At 38.0% G+C, this 26,586-nt stretch overlaps 1 protein-coding gene across 2 annotated transcripts; it reads right to left on the reverse strand.

Annotated features, from left to right (window-relative positions):
- Nucleotides 1–825: 825 nt before the first annotated feature.
- Nucleotides 826–26,395, reverse strand: SSR1 (signal sequence receptor subunit 1). Of its 2 annotated transcripts, XM_032861522.1 has the most exons (9): nucleotides 26,216–26,395; nucleotides 22,758–22,870; nucleotides 19,050–19,137; nucleotides 17,521–17,783; nucleotides 15,720–15,796; nucleotides 14,857–14,935; nucleotides 13,111–13,204; nucleotides 12,820–12,834; nucleotides 826–3,191 (listed from the first exon to the last, which is right to left on the reverse strand). In XM_032861522.1, exons 1-9 carry the CDS (start codon nucleotides 26,292–26,294, stop codon nucleotides 3,124–3,126), a joined length of 876 nt encoding a protein of 291 aa, XP_032717413.1. In that variant the 5' UTR covers nucleotides 26,295–26,395; the 3' UTR covers nucleotides 826–3,123. The 2 variants fall into 2 exon arrangements, with proteins under 2 accessions (XP_032717413.1, XP_032717414.1); XM_032861523.1 differs by lacking the exon at nucleotides 12,820–12,834.
- Between the last annotated feature and the right edge of the window lie 191 nt (nucleotides 26,396–26,586).

Raw genomic sequence — 26,586 nt, forward strand, 5'->3', positions numbered from 1 at the left:
TACACTAAAATGCCGCTTACGCTAGCAGTGAGGAGTTGAAGGTTGCTCTCCACTAAGCTGGAGAGATTAGTTCAAAGTAGGATTTTATTTAGTAAAACTAGAATAAATGTATTGATGTTACAGCTAAAAATCATGCCGTCCAAAAATGTGGCGAATATTTCAAGTGTAGCTGGAAATACAGATTATAATTTTTAAAATTTAAGCTAACATCTAATTGTGGAACTAAAATAAAGAATGAAAGACCAAGAATTGTAACCTATCAAAACCCCAGTGAGAGACAATGTGTATTGCCAAGTTCAAGATTAAAAAAAAAAAAAAATTACTTCATTATTTAAAGTCACTAACCAAGTTTCTTTTTTCTTCCAACCAAGGGTATGGAAATCATTCTACCAAAAAAGATGAATGTTATATGAGACTGACATATTACATTTACCTGCTACTGTACCTCCAAAATAATGTGAAGTCATTAAATAAAGATTTTAAGGTCACATTACCACCACTGACTACTCCTCAACAGAGACAAATACAATTAGAGGCTAATGCACTGCAAATATACCTTTAAGGCAGTCGCTTTCAATGTTGTTGTTCTTTTTTTAAGAGCTAAATCTGCCTTTTCCTCCTATCAAAGTCACTATTTTCTGAAACTGACTTAATACTAAAAACTACTAAAGTCAAGCCCATGTTCCTCTTCTTCTGACTTCTCTCTTCCTCAGGACCTCGCAGGTCCCATTCCCGCCCCACCGCACTGTTCAGAGGGCAGGGGTGGTCTGAAAAGTCACTCACTACGTAAGACCGTGAAATGAATGATGAAGCTATACAACCAAAGCAAGATCCATGCTTTATGAACATATTATTCTCACATGTCTGCGTGACAGGTTTGGTACACAAGATTCTTGGTTCATTTTACAGATTCTGAAACCAATTTGCTCAAAAGGTTAAGTTCTGAAACCATGGTTGGTGTAGCAAATGAATATATCAAAACAAACTTTAAAAACTTCATCCAAATATTTACATTTAAAAAAGACATTTAAAAAATAGGCTACTTATTAAGTGTGCTTGAACAAACCATGTGTGGAATTGAATTCCATTCATTATGGAGTTAGTTTTCTGCTAAACAACACTGATACTATAGAAGACCCCGGCAGCTGAGGACTTAAGAGTTTTCAACTGTTCCCAATCGATGCTAAAAAACTAAACAACATGACAAATCATTTCTGAGGTACTAATCTGAACCTCAGCAGTGGACAGGCTAGCATGTAAGGCAAATTACTTAGGAATCAGAAGGGCTGGCACCTGTAACTCAGTGGCTTTGCCACTGCCTAAGTACCACCAAGTAGTCAATGGAACTGTCTAGAAACCATTTAAATTTTGTAATTACACCTCACTGCATTATGGTTCTAGGAGTTTCAAAAACTTAGGAATTCACAAAACAATGTTTTGAAATATATTCCTTGAGAAGGTGGAGGGTCTCCTATATTACATTAAACAAAAAACATGCAGTTTTTACAGCTCATAGAGCTTTTTCAAAATAAGCTACTGATCATACAGCCCAATTAAAAACTCAAAACACTTTATATTACAGATATAGAAAGTTTATAGTTCAGCAATGCCAATATAGAGAATTTGATACCTTAGCCCCTACTTGCGAAGTGATTAACAACTATACAACAATAACTTCTATTCTATTGTCATAGGCTTTGGCTCAGATGTTTAAATACTTAAAGAACTTGGTAAGATTTTTTTGTTTGTGTGTCTTGTTTTGCTGTTGTTTCGTGTGGGAATGGGAGGGGATTATAAAGAAGAGGGCAGGAGGAGTAAATCCATTGTATTAAAGACAGATCGGGAATTACACAGCCACTAGAATTTCATTTACCACTTCTTTACAAAATATATGTGGGAGAATATGGCTTAAAGACAGAGGGGAAAAGCCTCTTATCTGTTCACACTATTTTACTTTACTCTTTATCCAGTCTGACAATAATGCCAAACTTCATTTACTACTTGGGACAAGAGTGACTCTAATAGGATTTTACAAAGTCCAATCTAATTTTGGTACTGAGATCTTAAGTGCTTAAAATTTTGGAATTCTTCAGATTTATTTTAAAAAGGTTTTCTGAACAAATTACCCAAAAATATTAGATAAAAACCAACTGGTTAACTACTTAAAAAAATATCCAATTTTTTTTTTTTTTTTTTACAGATTAGTATTACTTGTAATATATCTCTGCCCCTATAAACTGACTTTTTGCTTAGTCTATAGACCAAGGTAATTTTTTTCAAGCAAGATACTCCTATTAAGGGAAAAAGATGATCTCTTAAAAAAACAAAAAAACCTAAGTGGGTCAGAAAGAAAACAACAATGGATAACACAACTCAGGTCCCACAAATGTACCATTTTCTTAAAAAAAAAAAAAGTAAAAAAAGAAAAAGGGGTGGATTTTATATATCAAAATCAGCAGAATTCTCATGCTTCACAATTTTGTTGCTAGAAATCCCCAAATTCCTTGGACTCATTTGGAAGTTTTCTGAAGGTGCGCATTATGGTAAACAGCAGCAAAATACCAAAACAATTCTATTGCTAAAAAGCAGCTACTCCTGTTTGTGCCTTTAGAATACTAGTTGTAAAACAGCAACAACAACAAAAATACTAATTTGCTCCACCAACTGGATTTGAGCAATTCTAAAGGAGAAACAAGCTATTTTCTTTAAAACAATCTAAGGCAGGACATTTACAATCATATTGGACAAATATTCATTGAGTTTTGGCGGGGGGGGGGGGAAGTACCAGAAAATGTCAAAAAGAGACACAACAGCATTATATTTAGTATTCTAAAGGCAGGCTTCAGGTAGTTCAACAATGACTCTGGTAACACCAACTGCTCACATACATACACACGCACACACATAGATTTTAATGGCTTAAAAAAAACCAAATTTGTTACTTTAGAAAAATGAATGCAGTGCATTTTCAGTAATATTATCGCCACAGACTCTGATTGCTCAGTCCACACATAAGTAGTAGTTGCCTTCTATGGTGATATGGCTTCTCTGCACTAATTCCCATCAGGCCGAAAAACATTAGGGCAGGTTAAGTAAAGACTGAATTGTTGCACAAAGGAACATTTACTCATCAGATCCCACTGATCTCTTCTGTGCCCGTTTCCTGGGCAACCTTCTTGGTGAAGCTTTATCTGGAAGAAAAGAGAAAGTTTTAACTTGCTTATTGTACATATGATGGATTCAAAAGACCTTTAAAAAGCATTTTCCTTCAACTTTACCACTAAGTTTACAAAGAAACAAAAGAACACACATGCAAAAACACCCTAGTATAAATGCCTCTTATGTAGTACAGGTTGTTAAACTAACCTTTGAAATAATCCTTCAAGAAGTAACTCAATTCAAACAAAACTTTTTGTGATCAGGGTGGGAAAAGGTCTCTTCTCGGTTACTGGAATATTTAAGCAACCAAGCAAAATCTTAAATTCTACAATGTAATATGTTTATACATGTGTAAGTAAGTGCTTTAGAGATAGTGTCAAAGGTATGAAATTTGCAGCTTAAAAATACCTATACTGCCTACAAATTAAGACATGCAGTTTGCTAATTTTTGGCAATTTCACAAATTTAGCTGCAATGAACAGCAGGTTAAAGGAAATTTTTAGAAGATCAGTATCAAAACCATCCTGCAAACACAAGCCTTCTTTGTATATATACTTTTTTCTCTTTATCTTCTTACATTATCTTCCTAGTGGGTTCTATTAAACAAAAGCTAAAATTAGTGGTGAGTTTTTACTTTGTTCCAGTAAGAGGAGTCACCTGTATGTTTCTTTAAGTAAGGCTATCTTCTTCTCTGACCACTACTTTTTTAACTTCTAGGAGCACTTTACATATTAGGAAGAAAAACCCTTTGTGGTACAAGTTACAAACTAAAATTATTTTTCCAGCTTAAAAAAAAAAAATGAAGGGCTGGAAAAAATATTTAACACCAAAGTATGGGGTTTATTTTGTAAGCATTTCATGAACAATGGCATGAAAAAAAATTTACCTAGAGGATCTTAATTTTTCTAAACTTGCCAGATCCCAAAACTGTAATTTAAAAATATATAGTAAATGTCTATCAAGAATACTTAGCAGCTAAATTCCTTTTCAAAAATATGCTTTAATGACTATGAAATACTGAGTCTGCAAATCATAAGAAAACTGACCCCAATACTTTATTAAGCTAGGTTAGTTAATGAAGTGTGTGGGGGGGGGGGGGGGGGTCTCAACTCACCCAAAACTGAGCACAGAAGCATTTTTCTGATGGAAAAAGCCTGCAACTTTCATCAGATTTCAGAAAGATTAGACTAAAACTACTGCCTTTATGCAACTGACCAATTATTAGATAATATTTTAAGATAAACAATATGCTGAATATTATCTCTGAGCTTTATTTATTTAAGTAGGCTCCATGTGGGGCTCAAACTCAGGACCCTGAGATCAAGACCTGAGCTGAGATCAACAGCTGGACGCTTAACCAACTCAGGCACTCCTCAAAATGTTCTTTATTTTTATAAGATTAATTATTTCTTTGAGAGAGCAAGAGCACAAGCAGGCGAGCAGCAGAGGGAGAGGGAGAAGCGGACTCCCCGGTGAGCAGGAAGCCTGATGTGGGGCTCGATCCCAGGACCCTGAGATCATGACCCAAGTCAAAAGCGGATGCTTAACTGACTGAGACACCCAGATGCCCCAAAAAGGACTTTAGAATCAAACAGCACTCTGCGTGAATGTAGTGGTTACTATGCAAACTGAAGTCAGTAATCAGCACTTCACAACAATTTCAACCATCTGCAGCAGCGTTTTCAATAGAACACATGAAAAAGAGCCGCAGAGGACCTTCAAGGCCTGTTTCAACACCCCATCTGGACTCCAGTAAGGCAGCCAACTCTGCCTACCTTAACAAGAAGTCTAAAAACCTCCACCAGCCCAGCACAGCCAAGTTAAGAAGCAGATACATGAGCAACAGAGTAAGACAGCATTCTAGAGTCATTCGGCTTTTGGAATAATGGCTCCAAATTCCTCAAGGACCTAGAATGCAGCATTTTATTTTACTTCAGCAAAAAACAGTAACTGATGTGTGTAATGCTTTTCAGCCCAAGAAAAAAAACAACCCCCTCTTACCACTTGCCTCACCAAAAACCTTAAAAAAAAATACTTAAAAAACCCAAAAACCTAATGTATTATTTAAGGTCAAAATACTTCAACTTTTAAGAGCAAAGCTTAAAACTATATGAAATAAGAAATCACTTAACTGAAAGAACAAAAAACACTGGAACATGATGTTAATGAGATTCAGTAAATGGGGCAGATAGGAAAATGCCCAAACTGCCCTTATTTTAAAAGAAAGGTGTTATAGAAAACCACCTAATTGAGGCAAAGCTGCAACTTTTTTCTTTTTTAAAAAGACAAAGGCAAAATGTCAGCAGAAACCTAAACTTGTCCCTCACCAACCCCTTCTCAGACTGCACAATCTATCCCATTTCCTACTACACCTGGGGGAGTCATATTATATAAATAGCTATCAGATCAATTTTTTAAAGTAATGAGATAAAAAATTACAAGCTTTCTAATGGATCCCCAAGTTAAAAGAAAGTCAAATTACATGAAAGACTTCATCTCTCTAAGTTTCTGATCAGGTTGCCTTACGTATACATTTAAAACACTAGTGTTAAACAAAGGACCTATAATTTTCTATTAATAGCACCTAACCTGTCATTTACAGTTAAAAAGACTTGAGGGAAACAGAAGCACCCTAATCTGAAATGCACAACATATCAGGAAAAAATGTATTTGTAGCAGGCTCAAATCGTTTCAAACCACCCCTCCTTTCTTTACATTCTGATGAGTGAGACAGAGATGAGAAAAATCTCTTGCCAAATTAAACAGGGGCCCCTGAAACCTGTCTGTTCTCACACTACCCCTCTCCAACATTCCTGGAAGCCTGAGAGACTTCCACTACCATGCGCACCTCCTGTTTTCATTATCTTTAATTTTTCTCTCGGTTTTTTCCATTCTGTTCTCAAATATGAAAAGCATATGTCTTATCTTTGAAATATCGGGCTATTTTTTCCTAAATTATCTTTAATTTGGCTCAACCCCTTTACTCTGAGAAAACCGTGCTCGAAGGGTGGTTCTCAAAGTATGGTCTGGACCAGCAGCCTCAAAAATCATCTGAGAAAATAGATATGCAAATCCTTGGGCCTCACCCAGACCTACTTGACTGGAAATTCTAGGGGCTGAGGCCTAGCAAGGGTAAGAAGCTGGACAGGTGGTTCTTGAGTGCTACAGTTTTGAGAACTACTGCTGTAAGGAATCAAGTGTTAAGAGAAACAAAATACAAGCATACAAAATTAAGTAAAAGTATTTTTTAAATTGAACTGAAAATATCAGTATGATTTCAGGGTTTGAAAAAATATGTATTTTCTAGCTCAGTTCACAGAATGGGCCTAGAAAAAATGTCACCCAGTATCAGTGACATTCCTAAAGCCTAGATTTTCATTTCTAGTATCATCCAGGAGTCCTTGGAGAAACAGCTTGTTCCATGCCTAAAGCAATTACAAAATGTCTGGATTATCTTGTTGAGCCAGCAAAGAAGGGATCATTCAAAGATCCAAAGGGTGAGAATGGAGGTGGTTCAAAAAAGGCAATTGGTAAACCCATCTTGGCCCTTTGGTTGAGATCAAGCATAGAAAGGCAACCAGCAGTCAAAACTGTAACAATCTGAGCATGAAAAAAGAATACAGCTAAAATAGACTAATTCTATGAAAAACTGAGTTTGTACATGATAATCAAAAAACAAGCGAAAATTAGAAAAACTCTTTTGTCACACTGGGTGGTTTTTAAGTTAACTCTTTGAAAATTGGAAAGTAAAGGGAAATTAAGCACTTATCCTCGTCTTCCAACAGTAACTGCTTTCTATAAAGTAACCAAAAAGCCCCAGTTGATGGAGAGCTCTACTTCACAAAATAATGGCAGTTAGTAAAAATTAAAGAAATTTCAATTAAAAATCAACACAACTTCCGAAACATTGATTCATGAAAGGATTTAAGCTGGTGAATGGTTTGGAGAACTGGGTATCTGTGTGATGCCAAAGTAATGCCACAGAGATTAACTTCAAGGTTGCAAGCAAAACCACCACCCTTTCCTGGTTACATGGGAACGTCATGTGGCTCCTACCCTAATCTAGTGCTCAATTCAGGAACATTAATGATGGGAAAATCAGAGACTGTCTCTTGATGTGATCCAGGGAGTAGTACTTATGATATATGCTATCAACCAAAAATGATTCAATCTAATCAAACCTATAGATTTATCTTCCAAGTTAAAGAAATTTTAACTAAAAGGCACCAAGAGAAAACAATCAGAGAAATCGGGAACATGAGACTTTCTCGAGTCTCATCCTTCGGGGTGATAGCTGGGTCAGCAGCACTGGCACCATCTGGGAACCTGTTAGAAACACCAACATTTGGGCCCCAGCCTAAAGCACCTGAATCTGAACCCGCATCACAGAAGGATTTTCAAATGATCTTTACACATATTAAAGTATGAGAAGCCACTTTCCACAGGTCGAAAGGCCAATCTTTTTGAACTGCTATAAATTAAAAGGGACTTTAAAAAAAGGAGGGGGGGGTACTTAAGACAGAACTACCAGGTGCAATGCATTGTCCCATACTGGAAAAACAAGTTGTAAAGGATATTTCTGAAATCACTGAAGAAATTTGGACATGATTATTTATTAATAAATAAAATAATTCATTATTCTTTAAATGTGATATTATTTCTATCAGGAAGGGAGTTATTTCTTTGCAAATCAAAAATTTTTTTGGAAGTAGTGTGGCACTGTAAAAAAAAAAAAAATTAACTCTAAGAGAGCAAATAATCAGAATGCTTGACTGACTGAGATAAAAGAGCACTGGACTTGGGGTGCCTGGGTGGCTCGGTGGGTTAAAGCCTCTGCCTGCGGCTCAGGCCAGGATCCCAGGGTCCTGGGATCAAGCCCCACATCGGGCTCTCTGCTCAATGGGGAGCCTGCTTCCTCCTCTCTCTCTGCCTGCCTCTCTGCCTGCTCTGTCAAATAAATAAATAAATAAATAAATAAGGCATTGGACTCTTGATCTCAGGGTTGTGAGTTCAACCCCCATGTTGGGTGTAGAGATTACTTAAAAAGGGGGGGGTAAATAATCACATTTTTACTAATCACATGTATTTTTTTATACCCTTCTTCCTTCTTCTGTGCCCCCAATTTTGAAAAATTTTTTCTTTTATTCAAAGTAATATATATGTATATTTTAAACTTAAATTTTAGGTAGTTAACATATAGAACAATACTGGCTCCTGGAGTAGAATTCAGTGATTCATTACTTACATAGAACACCCAGTGCTCATCACAAGTGCCCTCCCTAATGCCCATCTGCCATATAACCCATCCCTCACCCACCCCCCTTCATCAACCCTCAGTTTGTTTTTTATCATTAAGAGTCTCTCACTGTGCCCCCAATTTCTGAAATGGCCTCAGGACTCCTTTGATTTCACAGGATGAGGCTCCAACTAGGACCTCTTAGCTCCCAGGCTTTGCTAACAGTAATGGTGAAAAAGGACTGATTGTGTATGAGTGTTACATGCCTTCCACCTATTTTCAAATTCCAGTAACAATTTATAAATAACATGCCTCTCAATATGTCTGTAGAGGGCAATGAATCACAACCCTGATTTTGATAAAAACTTTCATCTTCCTAACTGGAAAATCAGATTATATCAATGCTGTTCAGAAGTTTCACTGTTATCAAGTTTTTCCAAAATGAGGGGTTTCATGTAAATAGAAAAAGGAATAATACAAGTATCTTTGGTGGTTAAGACATGGACCCAAAACAAAATCAGATTTTGAACAAGAAAGACCAGTACCATTAAAAAACATTTAGGGACTTTAACGCTCTCCTTCTTTGAGTCTTAAATCTTCCAGGGAAAGCACGTGGGCTTCAGAATGTGACAATCCAGCTGAGGATCTTAGCAGGTTATTTTTTCTCAGTAGCAATTTCTCATCAGTAAATAGAGACAGCACCTCACCTTGCAGAGTGTTCTAGAATGCCCAGTATAAGGAGGTGCTCAACAGTCCTTCAACAAGGCCTCCCTAGATCCTAATATGGTCCCCTTTCCTAACTTAGAAGTTGTCCATATAATTCACTCTATCACATATCAGATACCATCTCTGATTACTCAAATATTTCATAAATGTGCCTTATTTTCCTCCAGTGGAAATGTAAACTCCTGAAAAAAACAGTAGTATTCTTCTTTTCAACATGCCCATTGAGAACATAGCATAGTATTATGACAGACTAAACACCTGACACCTGCTGATGAAAATACAATCATAAATACAAACACTCTGTAAGTGTAATAATTCTCAGCTTTAAGTTCATGAACAACAATGTCAGGGAGAAAGATACTATAAAACCACAATCTTATTTGTCATGCAGAAATTCTTTGGGAGGGGTGGTTCCACAGCTTATAGTGACTTTTTCAATTGTGACTTTTAATGCTTTTCAACATTTCAAACAATTCTGTGTAAGATATTTAAAATTTAATTATTCATGAAGAACCCTTATTTTAAACATAACCAGACTACATAAGTAATTCTGATGCATTATAAAGAGACGACAACCTACCTACCCTACAACCCAATTCCATATTTTGCTATCCATATCAGGATAATATGGAAAACTTGTCCTTAAACAGCAAAGAATAAAGATTTAAATTTGAAGATAAATTATTTCATGGGATCTCAGCTACCACTTACGCTGTATGTCCCAATGTCTCCAAATCTTTTAATTGAATTTTAAATAGTCTCTACACCCAAAGCGGGGTTTGAATTTACAACCCCACTCCACAGACTGAACCAGCCAGGTGTCCCATCAATGTCTCCAAATCCTGATCCACCTCTGCTCTAAATACAACTTTCAAATGCTTACTGGACATCCTTATCAGGGCTCCTCACGATCAACAGACCTAGTTCTAATTCCTCTCCCCTCATGCACTGTGCCACTCTTCTTATATTCCCTAACAGTAACAGGATCATCTTCCATCCAGATGCCTAAAACTCTAACTCTTCCCTCCTTCCTCCCTCAAACATCCAAAAAGCCACCCAAAGCCCAATCTGCTCCAATTCTCAAATACCTTTCTAGTTTCTTTTCCTCCACATCACTACTGCTTTAGCTTAGGCCCTAAAGATTTCTCAGATGCTTTACTGAAATCATCTAACTGGTATCCCAACTTTTAGTGGCTCCTGCTTGCTATGCTTGCTAAACCATACACCACAAAACTATGATAATTTCTTTTAAAAATATAAATTTATTTCTCTGCTTCAAAGTATCTGATGGCTACCTTTTATCAAGAAGAAAAGCCAAGTCCTTAGCCTGGTACCTAAAACTGAAGATTCCTTCTCACCTAACTTCTTAAGACTCTGGTCAAAAGTCAACTTTCATGAATGACTCCCCTACTCTCTTCTAGAGAACGAAGGCCCCTCCCTCCTATGCTGTTACTGCTTTGTACCCACTTCTAATAAAGGAACTACCATATCATAATTATGTTTCAATAGAGAAAGCTCCCTGAAAGTAATAGTGAAAACAATTCACTTCATAACCCTGGAGAGGACATGAACTGCCCATTCACAAGAAAGTAGATACTAAGTGGCCAATATATATGTGTAAAGAAGTCAAACCTTATCAACTGTATGAAAGACAACATTTTGTACCATACCGCCAAATTAAAACATTTGATAATACTTAATACCTAAGCCTGGTGGGCACCTGGGTGGCTCAGCTGATCAAACGACTGCCTTCGGCTCAGGTCATGATCCCGGAATCCCAGGATTGAGTCCTGCACTGGGGTCCCTATTCCACGGGGAGTCTGCTTCTCCCTCTGACCTTCTCCCCTCTCACTCTCCCTCAAATGAATAAATAAAATCTTTTAAAAAAAATACTTAAGATTGGTGAGAATGAAAAAGAAATAGGCAATATTGTGCACTGCTGAGAATATAAACTATCTTTTGAAAGGGAAATAGGACTTTTCATTAAAATAAAAATAAAAGTGTATGTAACCTTAGACTCAACCATTTTACTTTTAAGGAATTATGTACCCCAGGTACAGGGGTGGGTGAAAGGGGAGAAGGAGGTCAAAAGGTACAAACTTCCAGCTATAAAATAACTAAGTCATGGGGGTGTAATGGATATCACGATGTCTATAGTTTTTAATACTGCACTATATATTTGAAAGTTTGCTAAGAGAGTAGATCTTAAAAGTTCTTGTTACAAGAAAAAAAAAGATTTGGGATGCCCATGTGGCTCAGTCAGTTAAGGGTCTGCCTTCGGCTCAGGTCATGATCCCAGATCCTGTGATAGAGCCCCGAGCTGGAGACCCTGTTCAGTGGGGAGTCGGCTTCTCCTACTCTCTCTGCCCCTCCCCTTGCCTGTGAGCATGCATTCAAGTAAATTCTTAAAAAAAAAAAAAAAAAAAAAAAAAGTTTTTTAACTATGTGTGGTAACAGACTTACTGTGGTGATCATTTTACAATATATACAAATACTGAATCATTACACTGTGCATGTGAATCTGTTATATGTCAACTAACTGAATTAAAAAATGAGAAATTATCCCATAAATTTTTATATAAAAATGTTCATTATAGTTTTAAGAATGAAAAACTGGAAATACTAAATATCCTTCAATACAGAATAGGTTTAACTTATCATGACACATTTAGATAAAGGAATACTAACCAGTTATTAAAAAGAATGAGGTAAATAAGTCACTACCATAAAAAAAAAAAATCCAAGGGGCATCTGGGTGGCTCAGTGGGTTAAAGCCTCTGCCTTCGGCTTGGGTCATGATCCCAGGGTCCTGGGACTGAGCCCTGCATTGGGCTCTCTGCTCAGCGGGAAGCTTGCCTCCCCCACTCTCTCTGCCTGCCCCTCTGCCTACTTGTGATCTCTGTCTGTCAAATAAATAAATAAAATCTTAAAAAAAAAAAGAAAAAAATCCAAGACATGAAAACTCGGAAAGTAGAACAGTGTATGCAATACGATGTCATTTGTATAAAATATTCACAAACAACAGACATACGTACTGGTAAATGTACAGAAAATATTTAGGATAACGAACACCTATTATTTATAGAAAATGCAGTTAGTGTAGACAGGAGGTGATCTCAGTTTTTCATTTCTGTACTACTTATTAATGTTTTTAATATGAGGCCATAGTACTCTTATAATGAATATTTCTTAAAAGTCTATTTACAGGACCCCTAGGTGGCATCGTCAGATGAGCAACAGACTCTTGGTTTCAGCTCAGGTCATGATCTCAGGGTCGTGAGCTCGAGCCCCACATCAGGCTCCATGTCAGCACAGAGTCTGCTTGAGATTCTCTCTCCCTCTGCCCCTTCCTGCACTAGCTTGCTTGCTCACTCTCTAACGTAAATAAATCAATCTTATAAAACAGAAACAGTCCATTTACAATTGGAGGAAAAAAGTCTTTCATTCTTTCATAAATATTAGTATTTTAAGTAATCACATACATAATGAAACTGAAATATATGTTAGATAAACTACCAAGCAATGTTTCAGTTTTATTCTTTCAAACTACAGTGGGCAGTTAGTAGTTAGTTTTTCTAATAAATAGAGTGCTAGAAAACTCTTCCATTACTCATTAAACTTCCTGTGAAGTATTCATATGTTATACAAAATCCAGTACTATACGTAGCAAACACCATTAAAAAAATTAATTGCCTCACCTCTTCTACTCTGCACTGAAGCAACAGAAAAAAAGAGATAGGAAAGGATTAGGAATACATAGAATTCATACATTTGTATATAAAACTGCTGATTTGGAAGCATTCTAAATTAAAGCTTAAAAATACTACTCAGAATAAAATTTTAAAGTGTTTATTAATATTACACTTGATTCTATACAAGTAATGGAAAAGATGAGTGTTAAGTAGCATTGACCAAGCATTTTTATATCTAAAATACTTAATTTCCATTTAAGAGAAAATTTTTCCAGCTAAGTTTATAAGTGTACTTACTGATCTGATTCAAAGTTTCCTGAGGAATCCAACTCATGTCAACATCATTCTGACTTGATGTACCCATCTCTACCTTCTGTATGGGTCTCTTGCGCTAAAAGAGCATAAAAACATTTTAAAGGAGTTCTATTATAATGGTCACTATAATTTTAAAAAAGTGTATTAAGTTACCTAATTTAAATATCTTAAACAAATATGTCCTCTTCAAAACATTCCTACTTAAGTATTTTATTAATTAGAAGGATGAATTCATGCCTAACTCCAATTATAAAGAAGAGATGATAAGGAATAAAACTTCATAACAATGATTATTTTCAGGTTTTAAAGGACATTTCCTCTGCTACAAAACTTTCTATGTCTGTGAGCTGGTGGACCGACTAAGAACTTCTATTTATACAGTGATTTTTCTCTCCCTTTGGGAATCAAATCATAAATTTATTTTAACATCCAACAAAATTCAAGATAATTACTAGAATGCTGCACGCAGGCAGGTAGATTTCTGCACTGTTAGCTAACTAAACGCAAACAACTGGCACAGATAAAACAAAAATTTTAAATCTCATTTAAGCTAACAACCTCAAACTTTGTTCCTGGAGTATTTGCATCAAAACTACTCGGGAGATGGGGCGCCTGGGTGGCTCAGTGGGTTAAAGCCTCTGCCTTCGGCTCAGGTCATGATCTCAGGGTCCTGGGATCGAGCCCCGCATCGGGCTCTCTGCTCAGCAGGGAGCCTGCTTCCCTTCCCCCTCTCTCTCTGCTTCCCTCTTTGCCTACTTGTGATCTCTGGCTGTCAAATAAATAAATAAAACCTTTGGGAAAAAAAAAAAACTACTAGGGAGAAAGTGATTCAATTCCTTCTTTAGTCTTGCTCTTAAACAACAAACCTAATCATTTATGTAAGGGCATTAGGTATACGGTCCAAAAACAACTCTGAATACATGAAAAAAAAGTAACTAGAAACTGGCTTCATTCAAATGAAAACAAACAAAAAAACTGGAGATGTCCTTGTATCTAACACAAATTTATAGCAAAAATGCTACTAAGAAATTGAGGTAAAGAAAGTTATGGAAAGTAATACTTGAGCACTAAGTATTTCTCTTTTAAAGAGCAAGTACTTAATACAAATTTTGACACAAATCTTGTTATAGTTTCCATTGAGAGGAACATTGGCTGTTCTGTTTTCTTTGCAGGGAGGACAGATAAAGACACAGTGAAAGAGAAACGAGGATTATAGCAGGTCCATCAGTGCTGCCACTTTACTACCCTAACAAGAAAGCAGAAGTTTGATGGAATACGGCCCAATTCATTCTTTCTTTTTCAAATGAAAAGACTCAATTAATTGCTAACTGGAAATTATTCCTAGAGTTAATAGTATTAAGGCAAATGTAAAAGCTGTGTTGCTTAAAGGTATAGTAGCATCCATGAAAAAGCAAATAGAACAAGGAAATCTTATGTCTGAGTTTAAGGAATAAAAATTCTAACATAATTTAGAATTACAGTATGAAAGTAAAGATTATTCTGGAAGATGTAGCCAAAAGACCCTAAATACATTTGTGTATGGAAGTCTGAACAGACACAAGTCACGTATCCAAGATCTCATCTTCAGGTTTTATTTTAAAAAGGTGCAATAAACCTATAAATGCACAAACCCACAGTTGAGAGCAAAAAGCCACAAATAACTAGATTATACTTAGTACGGCAACAACTTTTAAAGTATGGCTGTAAGAGTCACTCATCTAGGATTACCTTTCTAGATTCCAGGAGTTGATGAAGGCCAACAACAACCAAGAGCCCAAGACCAGCAAGGAACATATACATAAAGATTCTGATAGAAAAGGAAAAAAAGCAAACTGGCTTTAATTCTTAAGAAACATCACAACTAATTAAAACTACAATCCTGCTTTAACTCAAACAATACCACAGCTGTAATTACAACTAAAATTCTAACACAATATATGCTTTCCAAATAACTTGTAGAGCAAAGGAAAAAAATATTTTATATTCTACTTAAGTCTAGGTTGTAAGTTTCACAGATTTATCTTTAAGAACAATTAGTCAAAAAAAGCAATTATATGATCTAAAATAAATAAAATTACAATTTATTACACTCAAGCTCAAGCTCAGTTAGAACAACTGCATTAGGTTTTGTCTCCCTCAAATATTAAATTATTTTGCATAATTTAACTTAAAGATTGCTTTTGGTCAACTACATATATGGGTATACAGTGACAAATGACTCATTATCCTTCAAGAACACAGTTTCTAAGAGAACATCTAGTTTATATTTTTAATAGCAATTGAAGAGGTATGTAACTTAGATGATGCTGGTGGTCCGCTCATGAGCATGAGGTAGATAGGAATTTAGAAAGAAGGGACATTCAGAAAGCCAACTACCCTTTTAAAACAATTTTGGTCATTTTCTATTATCTTTCCTAACTCACTATTAATAGTTATAAAATATAAAATCCTAAAATATGGATTTACATAAGCAGGATTTCACAGAAATCTTAGTTTGGTCTATTTTCATTATTAAAACAAAAGTTGACAGGAGCAAGCCTTCCAGGACTGCCCTGTGAGATCAAGATCTACAAATTGCAAACTTCACTTACGTTTCTCCATCTAACCCATCCTCTCTTTCAATAATTGTAACTGTTTGATTGAAGACAGCATCTTGGAATACATTGCCCTATTAATAAATCACAAAAATGTCAATAGCATTGAAAAAAAAATAGATTATAAGATTTCTGAAAACTGTTACCCTAATAGAAATAAAACAGCTTTCTCATCACTTAGGTCAGTAAGACTCAAAAGTCACATGTAATTGCACTATGCAAGTAATTCAGACTCAACATTATAATATTACTTTCTTCCACAAAATAAAAAATGCCTCCTTCTTTGCTAAAGTTGTTCTCTGCTTTTGTGAAGGTGGGGAAGGGGAAATGTGTGAGAAACCAGGTAAGTAAAATAAAAAGGGGATAAAATGTACAGAAAGAAACAAAGCCCACAGAATACCCATAAACTAGAAGCCATAACTTCTGCTGAGTATAATCCTCCAAAAAAGAAGGGAAGAGTATGAAAATGTATACAGTAGCAGCTGCAGTAGCAGATTTTAAGAACTAGACTTGAACAGAAGTCAAATCCATGCTCTAAATTTATAATGGACTGGAAATCAATTTGCAATAAATGCAATTTTCGGTATCAAAATATTTTTCTGTGGCAGTTTTGGAAAAATTTGTCAGTTCAGCACAACTTGTTTTCAAATACAAGAATCAGTGGGATAATACATAGGTAGCTGTTTCCAGTGTTTGATGCTTCACACAAAGGCAGTACTCTTCAGAACTGTCACTTATTGCTAAACTGGAATAACGTTAAGTTTTACTTCAAAATCTTTCTACCTGCATTGCTCCAATGACAATTCCAAGAATCAGAATACATTGATACAAACTAACATTCAAAATGGTACTAAAACTGCAACGTGTCTATTGGATTAAGTTTAATTCTGCTTGAAAACAAGACAAAATATATAATTATTCAAACTGCATAACTAATGTTGAGGAAGATTAATATATTATTTTGAAGGATGAAAAACCCACTAATTTAAAAAAAAAAAAAAACTTAATTGCAACATGAGAGATTTACCTTAGACATGAGTAAACATGTTGACACTACGTGAAGAAGAAGGTTGGGTAAACTTCCAAGAGAGAATGAATTTCCTTCTCTGAAAACTTTTTGAGAAGGGAATGGTTTAAATGTGCTCTCATCTGAAAGATGTAATAGTTGGCACCTAGAGGTCAACTCCCAGCAGTAAAATTCTAGTGGGATTCTCTCATTCATTCATTGGACATACTATATATATATTAAAAACCACAAGAAAGACAACAGAGCTTGTATAAGACTGTTTGGTTCTCATAAACCATAAACCTCACCGCTCTATCCTAAAAATATTTAGTTATATTTTTATCTATGAGTATATAAAATGATGGAAAGTTACAGAAAGCCCTTAAGACTTAAAATTAAAGCAGTAAAATGGGCAAAATAGAAGCAACAAACGGAGGTACAAAACAAACTACTCTATATATTTTACCATCTGAGTAAGAAGTAGAGTCCACTGTGTGGCTTACTGTCCTGTTAAGCTCAAGTTCAAGTCACACCCTCTTTGCTTGTACAGGCTACTACTTATCTCTAGTCTGATTCACTTATGCTGGGCTATCACCTGTTCTTTATCGATCTGCCTTGCTGGATTCTAGACCTGAAGACAACTATGACCGAATTAGTTTTGCCTCCCTGTTGTCCATCTCAGTTCCAACCATAAACAGGCTCCTGAATGAATAACTCTAAGAGTATTCACTTAGCAATGTCAATTGTTCTCATCCGCCTGTAACTTTAAAAAAAATGTCTAGTGGGCCTTACATTCAAATCCTTGTAGTTCAGGTTGACGACCAGACCAAAGGGCCTTCCACCCATGGGCTCCGCAGGGATGAAGGAGTACTCAAACGTTGCCTGTCTCTGTGGTGGCACCACCGTGTTCAGAGGAAGAGCTGTGAAATTCTGGATATAAAACTGGTAGTCTTGAGGATAACGGAATGAGGCATCTAAGGATTCAACGATAAAATCTTCTGTACCCTTGTTTGTAAAGCCTACTAGGAACTTCACAATGTTATTTGCTGGAAAATCTAAGAAACAAAAAAAAAGAAACCAGAAGATTAGAAAACGCTCGAAGCACACAAAATAAAGAGACGTAACTAAGATCTGAGCAACCCTTTCCTACAAATGGACGTGGTTTCAGAACCTTTTTCAGTAGGGCACCCCAGTTTCTACTAACTAGTAACTGATTACAGTTGGTGTATAAACTGGAGCGCTTCTCTGTACTCTAGCACTCCAACTTCATAACTGAACACAGAATCTCAACGTTAGACTACATCACTTGACGCTATGTGGTCAAAGAAAGAGCTGTGCATTTTTAGCAGATTATCTTGCAGTGGGACTACTTGTCTTGAAGTCACCTCCAACTTATATCTGTTATCTGTGCAGACAAGAAAAGAATGACAGAAACGTAAGTCTAAGAGGTCCACCTGAAAATTGCAGCATCTTTTAAAATATTGAAAAAAAAAAATTAACCAGGTAACCCATACCATTTTAAGCAATCAGTCAAAACACAAAATTTGAAGTAACAACCCAATGAGGAAGCTGTAAAAAAGAGGGGAAATCTCTTAATCAAATCATACTTTTTTGTAGGCGTAAAATTCGAATATATGTGGGAATAAAACAAAACTTGAGAAGACCAAGATAATAACATCAAAAAGAAAATTCTTCAATAATTAAATGTGGCCTACAGAACTGAGTTTTAACCAGTTAGCAGAGGCTTTGGGACAGACACATCTGAATCCATCTTTATAATCTATGTAACAGATGAGTAACTCTGGACCTGTTCTTCATCTCTCTAAATCTCAGTTAAACAGTAACTATCCTCATACAGTTTCTGTTAAGATAAAGTGAATGCACACAAAATATTGAGAACTGTGTATAGCTCCCCATAAATATAAGACATTATGTTTTCTTTTAATGAAACTAGGCTCTAATCCAGGCCTAACTATACAGATTTAATATTTCACTAATATTTATATACTCAAAACATGAGTCAGTTTACTGTGGCAGTTTGAAAAAGTTTAAAAACAGTATCTTCCAAAAGAATACTTAACTTCTAATTAAAAGAGATACTATTTAATTTCCCCCTTAGTTTAAATGCCAGGAATACTACCGTATGGATATGGGTAACCACACATATAAGAGGATTTTTTTCAAATACGTATTTATACCATACTTGTACGGAAGAGGAAAATGAATAAAAATTTTAAACATTACTAATGCTTCCCCCCAAAAGTGAGCCTGTCATTTGAAAAATTCCCATGTCTGAGTTAAAACTAACATCTTTCTACTACCTTCTCCTTTCACAAACAGGATGGTTGTATCCGCACTTGGTGAAGCTTCAGGTTCACCAGATACATCTTCTTCCTCTTTATCTTCAGCCTAACAAAAACAACATTAAAAAGATAACTTTGAAGGGAAATACATCATTTAAAAGTAACGACTTCACTAGATTTGGGACAAAATATTGCTTCTCCCAAGCTTTGCTGGGATTAGGGATGAGTAGTGGTATGGATTTCAGTGTATCCTATCAGTTAGCATAAAAACTTCCCTAGTCGTCATCTCTAAGAATAATATGCACACCAGTCCCCTGGGCCTTTTATGCAGCTCTGATTCAGTTCCAGGGAAAGCCTGAAACCCGATTTCTAAAAGCACCCAGGAAACACCAAGGCTGCAGGTACTCAAACCACACTTCCGAACTGTAAGGTTCTTGAACATGGGTTGGTAAACTTTATCTGTCAAGTTTGAAAAAATTTTAAAAATAGCGTCTTTTAAAGGAACACTTAATTCACAAGTTAAACAGTATTTATTTTCCCTCTCAGTTTAAATGCCAGGAATAGCGCCTCACAGGACAAAGTCTCAAACTCAGTCTCCCCACCCCCCATCCTCCCACAAGGGTGAAGGAAATAGGACTCTGAAAGCAGCACCAACCCAAGGACCCAGATATCAAATATTTTTGGCTCTGGGAACCACGAGGTCCCTCTGGTCAACTCTGAGGCTTCAGTATGAAAGCAGCCACAGACCGTATGTACAACAATAAGGACAACTAGACCTAGCCTGCAGCCATTTTGCTGACTTCTGTTCTAGACAACCTTGTCATCATCCCAAATTAATAGAACAATTTTCCTGTGAGAAGATGTCACACAACTTGGAAGAAGTGGTTTTATTTTATTTTATTGTTAAAGATTCTATTTATTTAGATGACAGAGAGATAGCACAAGTAGGCAGAGCAACAGGCAGAGGGAGAAGGAGAAGCAGACTCTCCGCTGAGCAGGGAGTTCAATGTGCAGCTCGATCCCAGGACCCTGGGATCATGACCAGAGCCAAAGGCAGAAAGTGAGCAGGATCACATTGGGATGACGGAAAGGTCCTACAATTCAGAGCTGCTCAACTTGGTACATTTACTGTAGATTGTTGAATTATATGTTTAAAACAGGTTAATGGTATGATATGTAAATTATATCTTCATACAGTAGTTAAAAAATATGAACAAACTTTAATGTAAAAATTTAACCCTCAGGGCGCCTGGGTGCTCAGTTGGTTAAGCATCTGCCTTCAGCTCTAGTCATGATCCCAGGGTCCTGCAAACAAGACCAGCATCTGGCTATTTGCTCAGTGGGGAGCCTGCTTCCCCTCCACCCTCTGCCCCTTTCCCCAAATCATTCTGTCAAATAAATAAAATGTTAAAAAAAAAACTACCTTAAAAAAATTTTAAAAATTTTAATCCTTGGTGCAGCACTTCTCTATTCATCAATGAGGATTACAGAGATAGTCACATACTTGAAGTGTTCAGGTCTTTAACAAATTGAGATGCTTAAGGGCACCACTGTTTACTGGCACTTTGCTTCTCACTCATGTAAAATACTCTCACCCCCAATAGACAGACTTCTCAAGGGCAAAGACTGTCTTATACTCTAAATATTCTTCAAACCCAGGTCATATACTTAAGACACTCAAACATTTGTTCGATGACTGTGCAATTGTTTGATATTATATATTAAGTATGCTTAAAGATACTATTCATTTAGTAAGAGTTAGTGAATTTCTACTTTTGAGAAAAGAGACCCACAAATAGAGACCAGAGACAAGAAGGCAGGAACCATAAACTGTAATAAGGAGAAAGGAGTCGACTTGAGAAATGGTTCAGAGAAATCACCCTGAAGATTTGATTAATGGGTTGTGGGATAAAAAGAAATGAAAGTCGTGAGGCAAGAGCTTGAATCACTAGAGCCATGTCAAAACAGGAAATAGTTATGGAGGCGGGATGGATGGTAAAAAGCTGAATTCCATTTTGAACATATAAAATTTCAGGTACGAATGGAGTATCCAGATGGTGCTATCTGGCGGAGAGCTATAAATAAAGGTATGGAGCTCAGGAAGGTAAATACCTAGAGAGACAGGATCTGAAGGTCATCGAGAAAAGGTGGTGCTGGTTGACACCACGGTGTCATTAACAGAAAGGAGCCAAGCAGAGGGAGAGAAGGTGGTAGAGAGACCAGGCAGCAGCAGCTGGGCAGAGGACACTAAAGGGGCAGGGGAACATAAGCCAACATGAAGGAACTCAGGGAAGGGGTACTCCACAAATGCTTCCAAGAGCTCAAACAAGATAACAATGAAAAACAGGCCAGAATTTCGCAATTAGGTCAATGGTGACTTAGCAAGAACAGTTTTACTAGCTACATCAGATGAGACCACAGTACAAATGTGAAGTGGTACCGTTTATTCTTTTCAAGATAAGTGCTGGTAACGAAAAGACGTGTAGCAACTTAAGGTGGAGGAATACGAAGTGGCATATGGAAATACACGCATAGCTTATCAGAATCAAGTCAATGAGAAGGAACAATGAAGTTACAGAGGAAGTAATACAAATTCCCACAGGACGAGATGGGGACAAGAACGCAGGTGGTAGGGCTAGCCTTAGAAAGAGTAAAGACAGACAACTCACTATTTTTAAAGAAGAAAATGTAAAAAGGATGAGTGAATAATATATTCAGAAGTAGAAATTTGATACAGTTCATACTTGATGGCCTTCGTTTTCGGACACTGAAGGCAATGTGTTGCTAATCCCGTGAAGAGGACTGATTCTGGAGTAAAAATTTGCAGGATAAATTATAGTAGTCCAAGAGAGGAAATAAAATGAGCTAGAAGCATGCTGCAATGATCTTGATTCTAGCCCAACATTCTTACTGTTTTACTGTAATTTTATAGTAAAAATTTCAGAACTGGACTTTTAAGAGATGTTCTCTAAGCCCCTTCCTCTTCACAGGGCACATTTTATACACTGTTCACTCCTTGCTCCTCAATGCCTGCCACCAAAACACATATATACCGCCCTAAGAACAGAAACTTCATGAGAGCAGAGAAAATACCTAGCTTGTTTATTGCAGGACTAAGAACAATGCCTAGCACATAGTAGGGACCCAGTAAATATATCCTTACTGAATGAAGGAAAAAAAGAGGAGGAAAATGAGATCTAGAGCGAGAAGCTACTCAAAGTCAAAAAACTAAGTAGCATGCAACCCAAATCTATCAACACTGGTCCAGTGCCATTCCCACTGTTACCCTCTCAGGTTCATGTCTATATGATCTTTAATTGTTCTTTATATCATGCCTCCCTCCTTGTGCAAGAAAATATTCATGATCCATCCTCAGTCACTGGCCTGTTTCTCCCAACTTCAATCCACTCTGATCGCAGTAACAAACCTCTAAAAGCAAGAATTTTAATCCCAAATTGGTCTATAAAAAGATAAATTCTAGGGGTGTCTGGGTGGCTCAGTTGGTTAAGCGTCTGCCTTCTGCTCAGGTCATGATCCCAGCGTCCTAGGATCAAGCCCGGTATGAGGCTCCCAGCTTATCAGGGAGTCTGCTTCTCCCTCTTCCTCTCTAATATATAAAACCTTTATAAAAAAAAAAAAAAAGATAAATTGTAGAAATGATATAAACATGAATTACACTGTATAGAACACTGTATAGAAGTATGTAACACTGTATAGAACACTAACCAAATCTGTGGGTTCATCTTCTTCCACCTCTGCTTCATCATCCTCATCTTCAATTATTGAATCTTCCACCGTTTCTTCATCTTCTGTAAGATCCTGAGCTGCAGCTAATGAGCCTAACAATAAAACACAAATAAGAAGTTAAGCTTTACCGCTGGCATACCAATGTTTTTCAGTCCCTGGTATAGGCAATACACCTTTCCCCTTGGAGTAATTCAATCTCCCAGTTCCCTTGAAAGATGCCAAATTACAATGCATCTAGAATATTCATGATTTTATCTTATCAATAGTCTTACCAGAGACACCTGGGTGGCTCAGTCATTAAGCATCTGCCTTCAGCTCAGGTTTTGATCTCATGGTCCTGGATTCAACTCCCACATCAGGCTCCCTGCTCAGTAGGGAGCCTGCTTCTCCCTCTGCCCTCCCTGCTTGTGTGCATTCTCTCTCTCTGTCTCTCTCAAATAAATAAATAAAATTTAAAAAAAAATAGTCTTACCAACTGTATGTTAACTTTAATGGGAAATGCTGTTTAATTTTCAAAAGCACTTACTTGTCAGGGAAAATGAACCGCTGAAACTAAAAATGCCTTGAAGCTCGAATAAAAAACTACAAATAAGTTTGTTTTAAAACTAAGACACTCCAGGGGCGCCTGGCTGGCTCGGTTGGCACAGAATCTGCCTTCAGCTCGGGTCAGGGTCAGATCAAGGCCCACATCCATGTACCTAGCCGCTCCTCCCCCGATCAGGCTCCTTACTGCGAGGGGAGCCTAACTTCTCCCAATCCCTCTGCCCCTCCAACTGCTTGTGCACACATGCCTGTGTGTGCACACAGACATGCTCTCTGTAAAAAATAAAAATAAAATTTTATAAAAAAAATAAAAGAAAGAAGCTCCAGAATTTAATCCCTGTTATTAACCATACAAAAAACAAAACCCCGTTTGGGTCTAAAGGAAAATAGCAATCTCAGTAACTAGGCAAGAAACATTTGTTATTAAAGTTAACTACAGCTCAAACTCTTAGAACTTGATAGCAATGTAAGTCCAAGGAACAAATATTTGTATGGCATCCACAGTAAAAACTAGCTTGCATAAAGCACATTTAGTAAAATAAAAACTATACTGGTAACTTCAGGGTTGAAAGCACTGAAAGCATGCACTTATTTTTGCATATGGTTTCAAACATTTTTTTTTTTTAAAGATTTTATTTATTTATTTGACAGAGATCACAAGAGAGGCAGGCAGAGAAGGGGGGGGGAAGCAGGCTGCCTGCTGAGCAGAGAGCCCGATGCGGGACTAGATCCCAGGACCCTGAGATCATGACCTGAGCCTAAGGCAGAGGCTTAACCCACTGAGCCACCCAGGTGGCCCTAAACATGTCTTAAGTACTTTTTAAATTTCTCCTACACTGAAAAATTAAGCATAACTAAGGCCAAGAAACAATTTCATAGGCAAAAGTTCTCTAAATAAGTCATATTAAATCTATTTCAGGCAAGACAGTCACTTAAATTTCAAAGTTCTACTGACTCTTCCAACATTTCTCAGAAAGAATGATGATGTGGCAAATTCAGAGTGGGGAAAAAAAAATGTGGGAAAGGAAGCATGTGTACATGCTGCAATACCCAGGAAAAACAGTATGTACTAAGGACTCTGCATTTTAAGCCTTTTCCAGTTCCTTGAATTTTTACCGGCTGTTAAGATTTATGTAAAACATTAAAGAACACTGAACCACGCATCATGAACTGAAAAACAGCCTCTACTGTTTGCTGCACAAGGACAGCGCATCCATAATTTACAAGCCACTTTCTAAAACCAGTAAGAAAAATACCTATCCTGACATAATTTTAAGTTGGACTTAAATTTCAGGAGTTCTCAATATGTACAATGGCTTTTCACCCTGCATTTCAGTAATACTAATATTAATCAGTAACAATTCTGTGCCTGGAAAGTTTAGCAATTCTCAATTGCAAAAATTAAAAATATCCTTTGAAAGAAAGACCATTCCTCACAAAAAAAATGTTTAAAGCCATCCAGTTAGGTTTAGATACAATTGACGTTTCTTAAAAAAAAAAAAAAAAGGTTTTCAAACCTGAAAAAACATATTCTAGATTCTAAGTACAATTGTCAAATTTTCTTTACTTTTTTCTTTTAAAAGATTTGATTTACTTATTTGACAGAGAGAGACACAGTGAGAGGGAACACAAGCAGGGGGAGTGGGAGAGAGAGAAGCAGGCTTCCTGCCACACAGGGAGCCCAATGCGGGGCTCAATCCCAGGACTCTGGGATCATGACCTGAGCCACCCAAGAGCCCCCAAATGTTTTTTTAAAAGCCAATAAAGAACAAACCAGCAAGCAACTCATAAAGGAACAGAATCCCTCTTTAAGCCTGCAAATGAATTCATGGAGAGGTTTGGTTAATTCTCTCACTTGGTTTTTTATCCACGAAAGAGAAACCAGTCCCTTCACTCTTCTTTGCAAAAGCGCTGGTGGATACCTGCCATTATCATTCGTTTTGCCACACAGCTCGCTTAAACTTACAGAATGAAAGGAATTGTAGAGATCGTTTAGTCAGACTGACTTATACAGATTAGAAAGCTGAAGTTCCTAACAGAACCAGGACAAAAAGACAAGGTTCCCCATCTTTAATGTCCGGTTAAGTTATTTTCACACCAGATTAACTGCTGGAAAGAACAAACAAACGTATAATGTCGAATTAGATGTTTCTTCCCCAGGGCAATGTGATGCTTCCACAAAACAAAAAACAGTTACAGAAAAAAAAGGGGTGGGGGAAACGAGGGCTCAAGTAACAGGAATTCCTCAGTTGGCCTGGGAGTAGGGGTGGACAATGAAGGCGAAGATGGGGAGTTTTTCTAAAATGAAGACTCCTGGTAACACACAGGGTGCAGGCGCTGATAAACAGGGAGAACACCACGAAGGGGGAGCGGGAAGAGATGCTCTAAGAGTTTAGGTGTGTAGAAACCACGGGTTTCAGCAAATGAATGAAGGAGGGCTCCCAACGTGGAAGCTAAAGACACGTCAGCCCAGAGCGGAGGGGGTGGAGCGGAGGCGGCCAGAAGAAATACAACGGGCTGCGGCGCGCTCGGGGTGCAGCCGTGCCCACTGCCCACTCGCCTCCTTCCCTGTGCCCAAGACCCACCAACTCCGGCCCCAGCAGCAGGCGCGGGTTCCGGGACAGAGAAACGCAAGGCTACGGGCGGCTACCAAGCAAGGTCGCCCGGCACTGCCCCGCGCTCCGCGTGGAAGGGGCGGAGGCCCCAGCGGGGATTCGCCCCGCGCGCGCTGGGACCCCCCCCCCCAACTACAAGCCGGGGGTCGGGGAAGGGGTGGGGAGAGGCTGGCGGAACGGATGCCGGACCCAGGATCCGCTGCCGCCTCCAGCTTCAAACTTGCTGTCGCTGGCGTCTTCTTCCCAGCCAAGACCCGCCGCCCATCCCCCTCGCCTCACCTCCAGGGCCACTGCGGAGCAGGACCGTAGCGGGGAGTACGAGCAAGAGCAGCAAAAGCAGGCGGGAGAGGACTCTCATGGCGCGGCCGGTCCGGTGTCCAGTCACCGCCCGCGAGTGCTCTCCGCGGCTCCGGCGGTAATGGCGTTACTCTTCATCCGGGCTCCGGGAGGGGGCGGGGCACGCATCACGTACGGGCCCTTGCCACGCCCCCTCCTCTGGCCGAGGAACGCCGCCAACGTGGCTGCTTGGCTCGGAGGGGTGGGGAGCGCGGGCAGCCCCAGGAGTCACGTGACCGGCCGCCGGGCTCTTGCGACAGTCCCGCGAAAGTCCGCCTCCCTGAGGTTGGCAACCTGAGGTTTGTTGGTACCCG

This window comes from Lontra canadensis, unplaced genomic scaffold (genome assembly GCF_010015895.1).
Source record: "Lontra canadensis isolate GAN:19392208 unplaced genomic scaffold, GSC_riverotter_1.0 scaffold21, whole genome shotgun sequence".
In the NCBI taxonomy this organism is placed as follows: Eukaryota; Metazoa; Chordata; class Mammalia; order Carnivora; family Mustelidae; genus Lontra; species Lontra canadensis.